The 16012-nt window shown below is 44.3% G+C and overlaps 2 protein-coding genes across 2 annotated transcripts; both read left to right on the top strand.

Annotated features, from left to right (window-relative positions):
* Window positions 1-3071: 3071 nt before the first annotated feature.
* LOC120781530 lies at window positions 3072-5040 on the top strand. The gene is made up of 2 exons (XM_040113752.1): window positions 3072-3683; window positions 5028-5040. Exons 1-2 carry the CDS (start codon window positions 3142-3144, stop codon window positions 5038-5040), a joined length of 555 nt encoding a protein of 184 aa, XP_039969686.1. The 5' UTR covers window positions 3072-3141.
* A 571-nt stretch (window positions 5041-5611) lies between these two features.
* On the top strand, window positions 5612-8124 carry LOC120781545 (pescadillo homolog). The gene is made up of 5 exons (XM_040113777.1): window positions 5612-5728; window positions 5817-6050; window positions 6370-7468; window positions 7520-7716; window positions 7770-8124. Exons 1-5 carry the CDS (start codon window positions 5711-5713, stop codon window positions 7998-8000), a joined length of 1779 nt encoding a protein of 592 aa, XP_039969711.1. The 5' UTR covers window positions 5612-5710; the 3' UTR covers window positions 8001-8124.
* Window positions 8125-16012: the final 7888 nt, after the last annotated feature.

The raw sequence follows: 16012 nt of genomic DNA, 5'->3' as shown, positions 1-16012 counted from the left end.
GTGTGAAGATGCTGGCCCATTTTGTGGAGTGGTACCCAGTGTGGTGTGTGTTTGCGTGTGTGGATGTGAGGTGCTCTTGAGTGTGCGTGGTGTTGATGTGTGGGTCCCGTGTTATATGGGTTCTGTGTGTGTGGTGTATTGGAGTGTTGAGGTAGTGGCTTCAGGGGGAGGCTTATCTCATTTAGCCAGCTACCATAAGCTGTGTTCGAATGTTCTGCTTATGCATAGTGCAGACTTTCATAAAAAAACGCACTTCTTTATGTAGGACTTAAGTCGGGGGATATAAAATTCGTGACGGACCATGTGTTGCATGAGGCGATGTTTGGGGTGAAGCATTCTTCTTCTTTTTTATTGGCGTAGAAACCGCTTACGCGATTATAGCCGAGTTAACAACAGCGCGCCAGTCGTTTCTTCTTTTCGCTACGTGGCGCTAATTGGATATTCCAAGCGAAGCCAGGTCCTTCTCCACTTGGTCCTTCCAATGGAGTGGAGGTATTTCTCTTCTTCCCCCGGCGGGTGCTGCGTCGAATACTTTCAGAGCTGGAGTGTTTTCGTCCATTCGGATAACATGACCTAGCCAGCGTAGCCGCTGTCTTTTAATTCGCTGAACTATGTCAATGTCGTTATATATCTCATACAGCTCATCGTTCCATCGAATGCGATATTCGCCGCAGCCAACGCGAAAAGGACCGTAAATCTTTGGCAGAACTTTTCTCTCGAAAACTCGCAACGTCGACTCATCAGTTGTTGTCATCGTCCAAGCCTCTGCACCATATAGCAGGACGGGAATTATGAGCGACTTATAGAGTTTGGCTTTTGTTCTTCGAGAGAGGACTTTACTTCTCAATTGCCTACTCAGTCCGAAGTAGCACCTGTTGGCAAGAGCAATCCTGCGTTGAATTTCTAGGCTGACATTGTTGGTGGTGTTAATACTGGTTCCTAAATAGACGAAATTATCTACAACTTCAAAGTTATGACTGTCAACAATGACGTGAGAGCCAAGTCGCGAGTGCTACGACTATTTGTTTGATGACAAGAGATATTTTGTCGTGCACTCGTTCACTACCAGACCCATTTGCTTTGCTTCCTTTTCCAGTCTGGAGAAAGCAGAACTAACGGTGCAAATGTAGAGGCCGATGATATCAATATCATCGGCATGCGCCAACAGCTGTACATTCTTACAAAAGATTGTACCTGCTCGATTAGGTTCTGCAGATCGAATTATTTTCTCCAGCAGTAGATTGAAGAAGGCGCACGATAGGGAGTCGCCTTGTCTGAAACCTCGTTTGGTATCGAACGGCTCGGAGAGGTCCTTCCCGATCCTGTCGGAGCGTTTGGTGTTGCTCAACGTCAGTTTACACAGCCGTATTAGTTTTGCGGGGATACCAAATTCAGACATAGCTGCATAAGGCAGCTCCTCTTCGTGCTGTCGAAAACAACTTTGAAATCGACGAAGAGGTGGTGTGTGTCAATTCTCCTTTCACGGGTCTTTTCCAAAATTTGGCGCATGGTGAATATCTGGTCGGTTGTTGATTTTCCAGGTCTAAAGCCACACTGATAAGGTCCAATCGGTTTGTTGACGGTAGGGTTTAATCTTTCACACAATACGCCCGATAGAACCTTTTACGCGATGTTGAGGATGCTTATCCCGCGGTAGTCGGCGCAGATTGTGGGGTCTCCCTTTTTATGGATTGGGCAGAGCACACTTAAATTCCAATTGTTGGGCATTTTTTCATTCGACCATATTTTACAAAGAAGCTGATGCATGCTCTTTATCAGTTCTTCGCCGCCGTGTTTGAATAGCTCGACCGGTAATCCATTGGCTCCCGCTGCTTTGTTGTTCTTCAGACCTTTGGGGAATCTATAAGAGTATGCTCCGGTCTTGAAACCTTCAGTTAGCCGCCGCATCTTTTCGTAGAATTTTCGAGCATTTTCTTTTTCTTTTTCTGTCTGCAAATGCGTCTCGCTTCCCTCTTCAACTCTCGGTATCTATCCCATCCCGCACGTGTTGTGGTCGATCGTAATGTTGCGAGTTAGGCAATCTGTTATTGAGTCCAACCCGGGCCCGGAGGAATTTTTCTGCTGCGTATGCGCAAAACAGCTCCATCCAAACTCCACCTCGGTCAGGTGTAACACATGAAATGGATGGAGCCATCTTAAGACCGAGTGGACCACGCGTTACGTGGCTCCATGTTGCCTGCGCAATACTGCGACCCAAGCCTCTACGACTGTGCAATCCGCACATAGTTCGAGCACCGCGCCGCCACTCAATCCAAGTGGCCAACAGAGGACCTCTACGGTCCCCAGGAGCTCAACCAGGCAACATAGCTCCCGTTCTGACTTGCCCCCCCAACCTTCATCACGCTCCAATCCTCGTGCCAGAACCAACCAGCAGCTCTTGGTCCCTCGCACATTCTGTTCCGTGTGTCAGGCCGGCATACGTCGGAATGTGACATCCGTCAAGTGCAATTCCTGTACTGGCTGGTGTCACATTTCGGCGTGCCCCGGCCTGCGCACAACACGTGAGTGGAGTGATTCGTACGTTGCCCCATGCTGCAAGAGTCTGCCCCCGCAACTCACAACAGTGGCGTCGCCTACCAACACCCCAGCGCGACAACCGCCCCTGCGGGTTCTACAGCTGCAACAACTACCACCCACACGTCACTCCCTCACCCCCAGGATTACTCACGGACACCCGCGACAAACCCGGCTACTTCAATTTAACTGCAACGGACTCCAGAGCAAGATCGAGGTAATAGTTGCACTCATGAATCGGGAACGTGTATCGATAGCTGCGGTTCAAGAAACCAAATTAAACAGCCGCTCAGATCTTCCGGTTTCAACGTTATACGTAAAGATCGCGAGCGAGATAATGGTGGTGGCCTAGCCTTCATATTGCACAACACCGTGCAGTATCGCCTAATCGAGGAAGACTTCGACCCCAGGGATACTACCCTAGAATATCAGGGTATAGCTATCCGGTCAGGATTTAATATATACATCCCCCCAGTTACATGTTGCCCAACAGGATATCACCCAAATATAGGTGCGCTACTTCGTGGTGAAAACCGTTTGGTACTAGGCGGCTTTAACGCGCACTACGATCTTTGGCACTCCTGCCAGTCAAATGATCGTAGGGGGATGGAGCTGGCGGAACAGATTGACGATTCGACATTCTGCACAATGAATGACGAAGCCCCCACCAGAGTTATGGGCACCTGTAATAGCTCGACGGATATTACCATTGCTAGCGGTGGTCTGATAAACAGCAAACCCTGGCGACCTATGCTTACTCTCGCATCAGATCATCTGCCCATAATTATTTCAATCGAGAAGCCTCCTGATTTTGTTTCTGTGGACAACCGCACCTACATTAACTTTAACAAATCTAATTGGGTCGGCTTCACAGAATTTACTGAGAGCACCTTCAACGCTCTACCTATTCCTATGGACGTATGCGTTGGCGAACTTCAATTCCGCAAGGTGATCGCAGCAGCTACCACTCGCTTCATACCAGCTGGAAGAAAAGCGGAAATCCGCCCTAATTTCCCAGCCGAAGCAGCCGTTTTGGCTACTGAGCGCGGCATCTTACGCCATGCCGATCCCGGGGATCCCCGAATAAGGGATCTCAATTTGGAGATTCGGCGTATGGCAAGCCAATATAAGCGGACGAAATGGATAGAGCACCTGAAGTCCTGTAACCTCTCCACCGGTGTGAGTAAGCTTTGGGCTACTGTCAAAGCTCTGTCTAACCCGAAGAGACATGACGACCGAGTTGAAGTTCAATTCAATGGTCATGCCTCTTCGGACCCGAAGAAGTGCGCGAGCTATTTTAGCCGGCAGTTCATACTGCACCCTTCGGTAGACAAAGCTAAACGATGTGTTAACGACGGCGCGCCACTTACTTTCACCGATGAGGAGGTTCAGGGTGTCATCAATAAAGCAAAATCATCTAAATCCATTGGCCCTGAAGGAATCAACATGCTAATGCTAAAGCATCTAGGCTCGACGGGAGTAGGATATCTCACCAAGGTCCTCAATCTGTCGCTGACCACTCTTCAAATACCCGATGTGTAGAAAGTCGGAAGAGTGGTCCCACTACTGAAACCTGGGAAACCCGCCAACAAAGGGGAATCTTATCGACGATAACTCTCCTCTCCCCAGTAGTGAAGACACTTGAGGCCTTGCTACTCTCGACCTTCACTCACCACCTGAGCCTAGCCAACCACCAGCATGGATTCCGAAAAGTGCACAGCACCACGACAACACTTAGCGTCATAAACGCCCAGATTTTGACACGGTTAATCACACAACGCTACTACAGGACATCGAAACAACTACGCTCCCTCCAGGGCTAAAGAGGTGGACCATGAACTATCTGAGCGGTCGCCAGTCATCCGTACTATTTCGAGGTAAAACATCTTAGCTGAGAAGAATTAAACAGGGGGTTCCGCAGGGTGGTGTGCTCTCCCCACTACTGTTTAATTTCTACATCTCGAAACTCCCACAATCACCAGAGGGAGTTTCCATAACCTCGTACGCTGATGACTGCACGATATTGGCGTCGGGGAATGGAATCGATGGCATGTGTTCGAAGATAAACAGCTATCTCTCCGACCTTTCTCGTTTCCTCACTGCACGAAATCTCACACTTTTCCCCACCAAATCCACAGCGACCATATTCACAAACTGGACGAAGGAGTATAGACTTGAGCTTAACATTGCAGTCGACGGCGTCAAAATTCCGACTGTCAAAAATCCTAAGATTTTAGGTGTAATATTCATAACAAGGTACAGAGCCGCAACAAAATCCTCAAGTCGCTAGCCGGCAGCACATGGGGAAAAGACAAAGAAACGTTGTTAGCAACACATAAGGCAATCGGCCGGCCGATCCTCAATTACGCAGCTCCCATATGGTCGCCTGGATGCAGTAGCACGCAGATGAGGAAACTCTAGACCTGTCAAAACACTGCACTCCGGACCACTACAGGATGTCTTTTGATGTCTCCCATTGAACACCTCCACAGTGAGACTAACTAACTTTCGACAGATACTGACCGCCATTCACAGCGGAGCCATCAACACCTTCACCGACTTCCTTCCCGTGAATGGCGTTCTTGGAGTCAAACCACCACCCATCGCAGACGAAGCGCAACTTCGTTCTGGATACTGTAGCAGGTTAAACTCCTACTTATCCAGAATAGACCCTGACATACCCAATGTATGTTCTGCATGCAACGAGTCTCCGCATGACACTGACCACCTCTTTGCATGCCCTACAAACAATACCCATCTAACACCTTCCTCCCTTTGGTCCGACCCCGTCGAAACAGCACGTTTCGTGGGCCTACCGTTAGATGACATCGACGACAACACAAATGACATTTACCATCCCAACGGGGATTGAATTTCCGTTAAAACAACAACAACAAATTGCTATGTGTTATTTTTTTCCCACTCTCTGAACAAAAGTAACAAATATTTTAACGAATGCAAAAGTGAACAATAACAAGTCGCTTACACGTTGTGGTTTTGGGGGATTTAATTTGAACGCGGTATAAATTAGTCGCATCGATTAAAATTTATCGAAACACAACATAGTTATTTATGGTAACATGAATTTTCAGATTAACACATTGTCGGCACATGTTTGGAATTTATAGCAAGACAGCAATTTCGTAAAAAGAGTAATAGAGTTTCGTTAAATAAAATGCGTCGTTTGAAAAAGGTTATTACATATGTATTGTTTAATATAAAACTAATACTTAAAGTTATGTTTAGATAATTTAGTAATTTTATTGTTAACCAATTAACAGTATCAGTCTGGAGAAGCAGCACAATATATTACACGCCGCGCGGCTTTGCGTAAGTTACAATTATCGCTGAACGATTTTCGCCGCCTATGTATAATCAAAGGTGTTTATCCACGTGAACCTAAACATCGTAGAAGGGCACAAAAGGGGTCTTCTGAAATTAAAATACTTTACCACGCGAAAGATATACGGTTTCTGCTTCATGAACCTATTGTTTGGACACTAAGAGATTACAAGGTTGGTTCTTTATTAATTCTTCTGGGTGAATTTTGGAATAGTATCTCTTCGCTTTTTTGTGAACTAAAGTTAAATTTTTGCACAATTCAAATATATATGTCTAAAATTCATTAAAATTCAAAGCAACAAATATTCGTTGAATATTTAAACTTTAAGTGCAAATTAAAAACCACTCGTCAGCGACAACTAATCATATATATTTTCTTAATCTGGAAAACCTATACCTGTACATACACATTTGATCCCGAAATCGGGGGATGCTATTCTAAATTCCAGCCATTTTTCTTTTAATGGTGCCTTTACAATGTATATCTTTTAGATTTTTGCAAAGAAGACTGGGAGAGACCGCGCTGTAAAAGATTTTCGTAATTTAAAGCGACGCTTGGCTTTATTTCCAGAATTGCGAATAGATCATATTGTGAAGGAACGATATCCAACGTTTGTTGATGCAATTAAAGACCTCGATGATTGCTTAACGTTACTTTTCCTATTCAGCACATTTCCTTCATTACGTTTAATTCCACGAGAGCAATCGTTTTTATGTAGACGACTTACTATAGAATTCCTACATTATATTATCAGTTCGAAATCAATTCGTAAGGTTTTCATATCGATTAAAGGATTTTATTTTCAAGCGGATATTAAAGGTCAAAAAGTTACATGGATTATGCCTCATCATTATCCTTTTAAACCTCATTCAAAGGCAGAAGTTGATTTTAAAGTTATGTCGATTTTCGTGGAATTTTATACAATAATGCTTGGATTTGTAAATTATCGCCTTTACCATAGTGCAGGATATACTTACCCACCTAAATTTCATTCAGAAATACACAATGATTCGCAGGATAATTATAAAGACGAATTATCATATGTTTCAGATCGTATTGCGACGCTTAATTGTGATTTGATATCCACTGAAAATGAGTTAGAAGACGAAATTGAGAATATTGACCTAGATTTACTTGAACAGGGTCAAAGTTCAAATCGTATAATGAAGTTAAGAAAGGAAGCAAAAGAACTTACAAACCTACGCTCACTTTTTAAAGGGTTAAAGTTTTATGTCAATAGAGAGGTACCACGTGAACCCATAGTAATCTTAATACGATCGTTTGGAGGCAAAGTTTCTTGGGACTGCACAGCGTTCGTTGGAGCCACTTATAACGAAAGCGATGAAACTATTACTCATCAAATCGTCGACAGACCAATTCTAAGTAAAAAATATATATCTCGTGATTATATTCAACCACAATGGGTCTTCGATTGCGTTAATAAGCGCACACTACTTCCAACGAACAGTTATTTTTTAGGGGTTTTGTTGCCACCTCATTTATCCCCATTCGTTGATAGTAACCGAGATTCTTATGTTCCCCCCGAGGAAAATGAAAGCGAAAATGAATCAGATTTCAATCAAAAAAAATGTAAGGTTTTCACAAATTTCTTGTATTACTAATTATTATATATATTTGTAGATGTTGAGGTTAATGCTGGGTTTTCAGCAACAGCAAAAAAAATAATAGACAGTCACACCATGGATGATGATCAATTACAAAAAGCATATATTGAAGAAAGAGCAGATTTTGAGGAGTTTGATCACATCGAAAACGAAGAGGAGCAAAATGACGATAATGTTGCTGAAGAGGAAAAGGAAAAACTTCGACACGAAGAAGTAATCGATTATTATATAATTATATTTAATATTTTAAAATAATTATATTTTAGACGCTGTCCATGAGTGTTCAGGCTGGTAAAGTCCACAAAGAAAATAAGAAGATCCGTCGAAAGAATGAAATAGATGAACACCGGTTACAAGCACGCATGGTAAAGTCTCGTCATCGCACACTTTTTAGGAAACTAGTACGAGAAAAACAAGTAAAAGAAAAGGAAAAATGGTTGTTGAAAAAGAAACGTCGAAATATTGAAGCACAAAAAACTAATCTAATATCTAACTAATATAGTTACATATATACATGTTTAATGTACAGGGTGGCGCACTAATTAGCACACCATCTCATGTTATGTCATGTCAAATTAACAGAATATTTAAGAATAAAAATTATATGTATGTGTACAATAACATTTGTTAAATAATGCTGAAGGGAACAACGTAAACCATATAATATTTAGAAGCAGGGCAAAATTCTAAAAATTGAGATATCTCCATTAAGCTTGAAATGTGGGTTCCTTAGGAGAAAAAAATTTCGAGTTCGTAGATCGGCGTAATCGGAACACTGGCACGCTCACAAATCGTCACTAACCGAAAACATATAAAGTGCCATAACTAAGCACTAAATTAAGGTATAATGCCGTTATTTGATACAGAAGAGTAGCACGGGGCATCTGTGGGCAAATTAACTAACAAGTTTAATGTATGTTCATAACTCCTAAACACCTTAAGCTACAACAACCAAATTTGGTAATAGCAAATCTTATAGAATTTCTACCGACAGTTTGAAAATGGATGAAATGGGAAGATAACACCGCTCACTATCCAAACAACGGTACTGTTAAAAAGTACTAAAAGCGCGTAAAATCAATAACTAAATACGCCAGAGACATTAAATTTTAACAGCGAGATGGTATGAGAGAGCTTTATGAGAGTCGGTGTGAAAGGGTGACGATGGGCGTGGCATCGCCCACTTTTTGGCGAAATTCCATATCATGGGACCGACCAACCAATGTCGAATGTTTTTACATTCTGATATATTGTGAAAATGGACAAAATCGGACAACAACCACGCCTACTTCCGATATAGCACAATTTTCAATTTCCAGTACACAAATCACGAACAATTATTAAAACGAGATACAACTTTTGCACGAATAATGACTTTAATGTGTGTCACCTTAAAAACAGTTTGAGTATATAGTTGATTTTTTTTCGAAAATATTTGGTCAATGTCTGAGATATATATGTATGTCAAAAATGGATTGAATCAGACTAGAACTTCCCTTAGCCCACATATACTTAATATAAAGGAAGTTCGAAAACCTTTATATTAGGTAATGCGATTCATCTCATTTTTGATGGTACAATTCCGATTTCTTTGGCGCCGCAATTTTAAAGGTATCGTTGGAAAGAGAAATTCTTCCTGATTAAAAAAATACCGCAAACGCTTAGTTAACGAGATATTCGACCTTAAAGTTCAAAAATTCCCAAAATTAGAACATTTCAACAAGCTATTTTACCACATTAAACACACTTTTCTCACATTTTTCATTTCAAATTAATTAAATTAAACTATAAACTTTTAAATAAATCCACATTTTACACTTTTAACAGTCTTTTTACCGAAGAAATCTTTAATTTAAAAATTACATTTTACACTCGTACTGAACATCATGTGTGTGCTAAAAATTACGACGAAATGGAGCGCTGCCATGTGATAATATGGAAATTCGCTGAAATGCCTTTTTTCCCAAAAATTCCTCTAACCATTCATGTGAATATGTTCTTTTTTGTTTAATTTAATAAACAATAAGTAATATTATATATATTGTCACCTATTATACAAAAAAACGTATTATCAAATATAAACGGAAAGCGCTGACAGATATAATAACCAAAATTTAACCATTTTATAACGAAAACTCAAATTTTGTTTCAATATCAGTGCAAGATAATCAAAAAATATAACCACTTTATAACGAAACTCAATATATTTTTTTTATTTTAACGCAGAAAGGAGTACTATGCGAAAGTACTTCAGTCACCCCGGGTATTCGCTCGACCAGGGTTATTTTTTTAAAGCGCGGCCGAAGGCCACCTACGCAGAAAGGAGTACTATGCGAAAATACTTCAGTCACCCCGGGTATTCGCTCGACAAGGGTTATTTTTTTAAAACGCAGCCGAAGGCCGCCAACGCAGAAAGGAGTACTACGCGAAAGTACTTCAGTCACATAAATCACATATTCATATGTAGAAAGAATTTTTTTATAGTTAATATAGAAAAAAGAATCACGCGAAAAAGCAAAAAAAGAAAAATTTTTAAAAATCCTACATATTTGCTGTTTAAGATGTGGCAAGGCTTCTTTTCCTCATAATTGTAAACAATCTAACCTTTTCAACGATGAGTGTGCTAAGTGATTTTTAAATTAATAAATTTAGGTAAAATATACCAAAATAAAAGTGAAATGTGAACTTATTTCAATGTTTAGATTGTATATTTAAATATTCAGAGTGAAAAACGTGAAAAAATTTAGTGAAACATAGAGAAATACCATGTGTTATTAGTGCAAATTTTTGAACTTTTAATCGTGAATATTTAAAAAAATAAAAGTAATTTTTATATTATTTTTGGATATTTCTTCTCTGGAGAAGCTCCCCTAATCGCACATACCCCATTTATACGGAAATTCGGTTTTTTATCCCTCCGCCAAAGTAATCGGAATCGTGCCTTTTTGATACACAGAAATACTATTATCAGGGACCTCTGCGAATGGTAGGCACCTTGCCGCGGTGTAGGGGCTTAGGCGCAAGGCATACTCGGCATCCCCCAACCGGTGTGAGTGTTGCTGATGGGCACTGCCCAGGCAGGATGTCGGGTCCCGCATGCGTGCGCCAACCAAGAGCTACCACCTCTTAATCCAGGATGTTATGCGACTCCCGTGCCCATTGGATGACTTGCAGACAGGAGGTATCACCGGGCCGAATGGGGAAGTAACGGTGGCCTTATCGCTTCAAGGGGCTCTGGCGTGGCGGACCCCCTAGTTCCTCATTAAAACAATAGACCCGACAGCTCAACTTGTTTAGCCAAGGGTCGTACGGACAAGATGAACACCAATAAACAAACAAATTCAACAACCACACCAAAAAACCCGACAACGACGACAACGAAGCAACAACAAAGGACAACGGCGACGGAGAATGAAAAGGAGATCAGCGCAAGGGGGGTCAAGGAGCTAAGCGGAAGTTTGGCTTCCGTGATGCTCTCTCGCCAGAGGAGTGGACGCTGTTTGAGGAGCATGCCAAGGAGGATGACGACGACATGCCCTCATGCAGCGGCGCTCGCCTGGCGAAAGTGCCTATTGCCGCTGAGGCAGCTACGAGCGCCGCCAAGACCCCTGCCAGGAGGCGTAGCGGGTCGGACTCGGGTGAGTCATATCGGGCAGAGCCCGACGGTGCTCGTGGCAGGAGGAGGAGGCACAGAAGAGGTGGGCAACGCCCTCTCCCAGAAGCTCGCAAACCCGGCGGGTGTGATGACCCGATGTTACCTCCGGGATGGGAAGACTCCCGAGGTAGCGGAGGCTATGGCCTCCTAAGCTCGCGCGGAAGGTGGCGGAACCAGCAACCGTGGCCCGGTCAACGCAACCTCGACCGCAAGGCGAGGCGGCGAAAGGGCAGCGCCCTCGGAAACGTATGCGCGAACCGCGGCCAGATCACGGCGCAAGAGCCCCCAGCTCCAAAAGGTTGAGGGACAGCAACATAAAGGCAGCCGGAGGCCAAGCATCCGCACCGGCTCCCCACCGGGTGGAGGAGGGGCAGCGTAGGTGTGCGGATGCTGCTAAAGGTATCCGCATGGCTGCACTGCCTCAAAACTACCCGGCGGAGTCGCTCAAATCGGAGGAGCTTACCGTGCTCCGGGACCTTCTCATGGAAGAGGTATTTGGAGGGGATGAATACGCGGCGTCCTTCCTGGGGGTGGAATTTAAAGGAGGTATGCTGCGAGTAGACTGCAAGGACGAGATGTACGCCAACTGACTGCAGGAGTTCGCTCCAAAGCTGGAAGGGTCCTGTCCTCTGCGTAAGAAGGGCCAATCATGCACAGCATGACAATGTTCCTCCCCCTATGCGGGGACAAGTCCAATGAGTTCGCTCTATGTCTGATGAAAAATCAGAACCTGGGCCTTAGTATCTCGGCCTGACGCGTCGTCAGTAGCAAGGTGGACATGAAAGGTTGGAGACTGTACTTGTACATTGACGACGAGTCGTACAGCGGCAGCAGCGGAAGCAGGGCTGAACAGGCAAAGCTAGCGGCGACCTCCGACGTCCCCGAACTTAGTTCCTACGGTCAGGGAGCAGAGCTACCCTCCATGCTCCTCGATGGGATAGGAGACCCACTGGACGGCAGCGCGATTGACGGCGGGGATGAGGATCTGTCCCTCCTCGAACCATTACTATAATTGCCGTCAATACGGAAGTCACGGGAATCAAATAAGCTAATCTGGGATCTCTCTAGCGAAAGACCTAAAACTTGCATAGTGGTCAGGAACAATATTGAATTCTTCTGCATTTCAGGGTTCCTGATGCAGAATCCGGTGGCGGTGCAAGCCAGGGACTTCGAAGGCATGGACTTCATCCTGGCTTCAGCCTACTTCCCAGGGGAGGCACCCACGGCACTCCTGGAGGTGGTGGAAAGGCTGGTGGAGCATTGCAGGAGGAACAGGCTTCCCCTAATTATTGGCTGCGACGCAAACGCCCACCACTAAGAGGTGAGTCTCTTTTAGAGTACATTGTAGGAAGTAGCTTAGCAATAGAGAATGTAGGGTGTGAACCCGCATTCATAACTATAAGCAGGAGAGAGGAGTTGGACATCACCTTGAGCAATGTGCCTGCGAACGGATTGGTCTCACAATGGAGAGTCTCGATGGAGCCCTCCTCGTAAGGATCGTAAGGTTCACGCTAAAGGTAGAGGTCAGACAACTCCCCCCCTAGACGCAATCCTCGGAAGGCGAACTGGGACGCCTTCAGGGATATACTAGGAGAGGAACTGAGCAGGGAGAGGCAGACTGATAATAGCGTTTCGGGCCCAGGATTGGAGAGAAGGCTATCTGAACTGAACGGGTCTGTTATTAACGCTTATCATGGCAGTTGCCCCCTTAGAGTGCCCTCAGACAGACGAAACTGTCCCTGGTAGTCTAGGAAACTAGCAGACCTTCCTGGAGACTGTTCGGGAAGACCAATGTCCACCCGTGTTCGAACACAGGCCATCCCGCGAGGATTAGAGAATCGCCAAACAGCTTTTTGCAGCGGACTCGATCAGGTGGGCAATGGCCTCGTTCGAGAGATTCAAGTCTCCGCGAGTGGATAGCATCTTTCCAGTGCTATTACAATAGGAGGAGCAGTTTTTACTGCCTCACCTGATTCGGCTGCTGAGAGAAAGCCTCGCAATGGCGTACATCCCCGTTGTATGGAGGACAGCGAAGGTGATCTTCATACCCAAGGTAAGAAGGAAAGACTACTCATTGGCGAAATCTTTCAGGCCAATCAGCTTGACGTCTTTCCTACTTAAAACCATGGAGAAGATCGTAGACCACGAAATAAGGACAAAAGCGCTGAAGAGAGCACCCCTGCATGGGGCTCAGCATGCCTTCAGAGCGGGCAGATCTACCAGTACTGCTCTGTACCAGCTAACCTCTGAGATAGTGAGTTCACTGGAGAATGGGGAGGTGATGCTTTGCGCGTTCTTGGACATCGAAGGTGCCTTTGATAACCCGTCCCACAGGAGTGTAGCCAGGGCACTGGAAAAAATAAATGTGGCAGCACCGGTGCGTAGATGCTTAGATATCTTACTGCGCACTAGAGTTGCTGAGACCACAGTAGGTGATAAAAGGATTCGTCTCGGCACAACAAGAGGCTGCCTACAGGGGGGTGTGTTATCACCCCTGCTATGGAGTCTGGTTGTAGACGACCTGTTAGCACTGCTAACGGACAATGGGATCCGCTGCCAAGGGTATGCGGACGACATTGTAATTATAGCCAAAGGTAAATTTGAGGACACTCTCTGTGACCTATTACAAAGAGGTCTAAACCTGGCAAAGGGGTGGTGAAGGGAGGTTGAATTGAACATCAACCCCTCCAAGACGACCGTAGTCCCGTTTACGAGACGCAGGTCCCTGCCCGGTCTTAAGAATCTCACACTTGGGGGCAGAGAGATAGATGACCAACAGGGTCAAATACCTCGGTCTAACGCTAGACTCCACTTTGCGGTGGAAGCAGCATGTAAACCGGACCTTGGTCAAAGTAAGAAAAGCTTTAATGGTGTGCAATCGGCTGGTAGGAAAGTCCTGGGGCTGTAAGCCAAGGATCGTTAGGTGGTTGTACACCATTATAGTGCGACCAATAATCACGTACGGGGCGGTGGCCTGGGCCTCGATAGCGTCACAGACTTCGGTAAAGACCAAGCTATCGAAGCTACAGTGGCTAGCCTGTGTCTGCATGACGGGCGCAACGCGCACTTGTCCAACGGCAGCTCTGGAGGTTCTGCTTGAACTTACTCCGCTTCATTTGGTTATCGGTCAGATAGCCAAGCACACACTTCTGCAAATAACGGCAGAGGGGTGTGGCAAAGGCAAGGTAATCTCGTCCCAGAGGATGGAAAAGATAAGTGGCAATATACCATTAGCCCTCCTCCCGAAGGACAGCACTACCAAAACGGTTAACTTCAAGGAAAAGTTTAAGGTCACCCTCGGCAGCAAGGACGAGTGGTACGACTCCAATCTCAAGATGATGTTGAGGAATAGCACGTTGAGGTGGTACCCCGATGGCTCGAAAATGTCGGAGGGAATCGGTGCAGGGATCATGGGCCCACGCACAAAGCTCTCCATACCCATGGGAGAGTTCCCGAGCATCTTCCAGGCAGAAGTTTTTGCGATAAGTCGGTGTATAGAAATAAACCACCATCGCAACTATCGCAATGAGCGAATAGTCATTCTCAGCGATAGTCAAGCGGCGCTAAGAGCGATCTCCTCTTTCGAGATCAAATTGCCACTACTGCAGGAGTGCAGGGAAAGGCTGAACAGCCTTGCGGAACGAAACCAGGTACAACTAATCTGGGTGCCTAGTCACAGAGGTATAGCCGGTAACGAACTGGCAGACGAGCTCGCCCGCTCCGATCCCTCCACCAAGATGGTAGGACCCGAACCCTTTACTGGGGTAGGTCCCCATACCATAAAGGAGCTACTCCGCAAGGAAGAAGGAGTGGGCAGGGAAGAGCATTGGCAACAAACACATGGTATGAGACATGCCAAGTTGCTAATTGGAGGATACAACTTGAGTAGGTTCAAAGTTGTAATAAACCTCCCTAAGAACAAATTCAGGCTACTGATCGCATTGTATACTGGCCACTGCAAGCTGAATAGGCATCTGTAAGACATGGGCCTATCCGCTTGCGCTAACTGCCGGTTCTGCGATAGGGAGTAGCCTGGAGAACCTGCTGATCGACTGCACAGCAGTCTGTAGACTCAGGATTAAGGCGCTTGGATCCATGTTTCCGGATAGGAATCCCATCTAGTGCTTGAACAACTTTGTTTGGATTTGTAAAAAGGAATTATTAGTGCAAAGCTTTATTCCGTTATATTAATTACTTCTTGATTTCTTGTGATGGTCAGCAGCCAACAAAATCAGCTCCATCCCATAAATATGGCAGAAAAATCACCACCTTCTATATGTTGCGTCAAGCGAGATATCTACAAATTTATACCTAAAATAAAAATAATAAATGAATTGTAAAATATTGAATTATAAAAATTATAAACTATTGAATTGTTAAAAATTAAATTAAGAAAATCTATTATAAAATACTTACCTTAATGTTCTATTACTTACCTCAATGCTTACCATAATCTGTTACAATATTTAACGAAAGTTGAAAGTGATTGTACTTGCCCCTTTTTAATACATATTTATATTACCACTAGTTTAAGCCGGTAGTTTTAAGATCTAGACTTAGCAATTAGATTAAGAAATAAAGAACTGTCTATTGTAATTGAACCGTGAAATCGAAAGCACGCTTTTTTCGTTACTCATAATTAAAACGTCTTTTTCGCGACAGGTAATTGGAGTGGTATTTAAAATTGCGCATCCCTAACTAATTTTCGTTTCTCATAAACGCTTGAGAATTTTCACTATATTATATTTTAATTACGTTCACTTACTAATGCCACACGCCGCACGGAACAAATAGTCAACCAAGAGTTTTATACTCCTCGACTTAGGTGTGTGTTAGAACTCCATTATGCATAAG

This window comes from Bactrocera tryoni, unplaced genomic scaffold (assembly GCF_016617805.1).
Source record: "Bactrocera tryoni isolate S06 unplaced genomic scaffold, CSIRO_BtryS06_freeze2 scaffold_7, whole genome shotgun sequence".
Lineage (NCBI taxonomy): Eukaryota > Metazoa > Arthropoda > Insecta > Diptera > Tephritidae > Bactrocera > Bactrocera tryoni.
The sequence above is the reverse complement of the archived record's forward strand: the minus strand, read 5'-3'. Positions and strand labels throughout refer to the sequence as shown.

Bases quoted from the DNA above. Each gene is read 5' to 3' on its own strand.
- LOC120781530 (XM_040113752.1), top strand. From the start codon at position 3,142: ATGGAGCTGGCGGAACAGATTGACGATTCGACATTCTGCACAATGAAT.
- LOC120781545 (XM_040113777.1), top strand. The intron at 6,051-6,369 runs GTTGGTTCTTTA...TATATCTTTTAG, and splicing joins GGACACTAAGAGATTACAAG to ATTTTTGCAAAGAAGACTGG. The intron at 7,469-7,519 runs GTAAGGTTTTCA...ATATATTTGTAG, and splicing joins AGATTTCAATCAAAAAAAAT to ATGTTGAGGTTAATGCTGGG.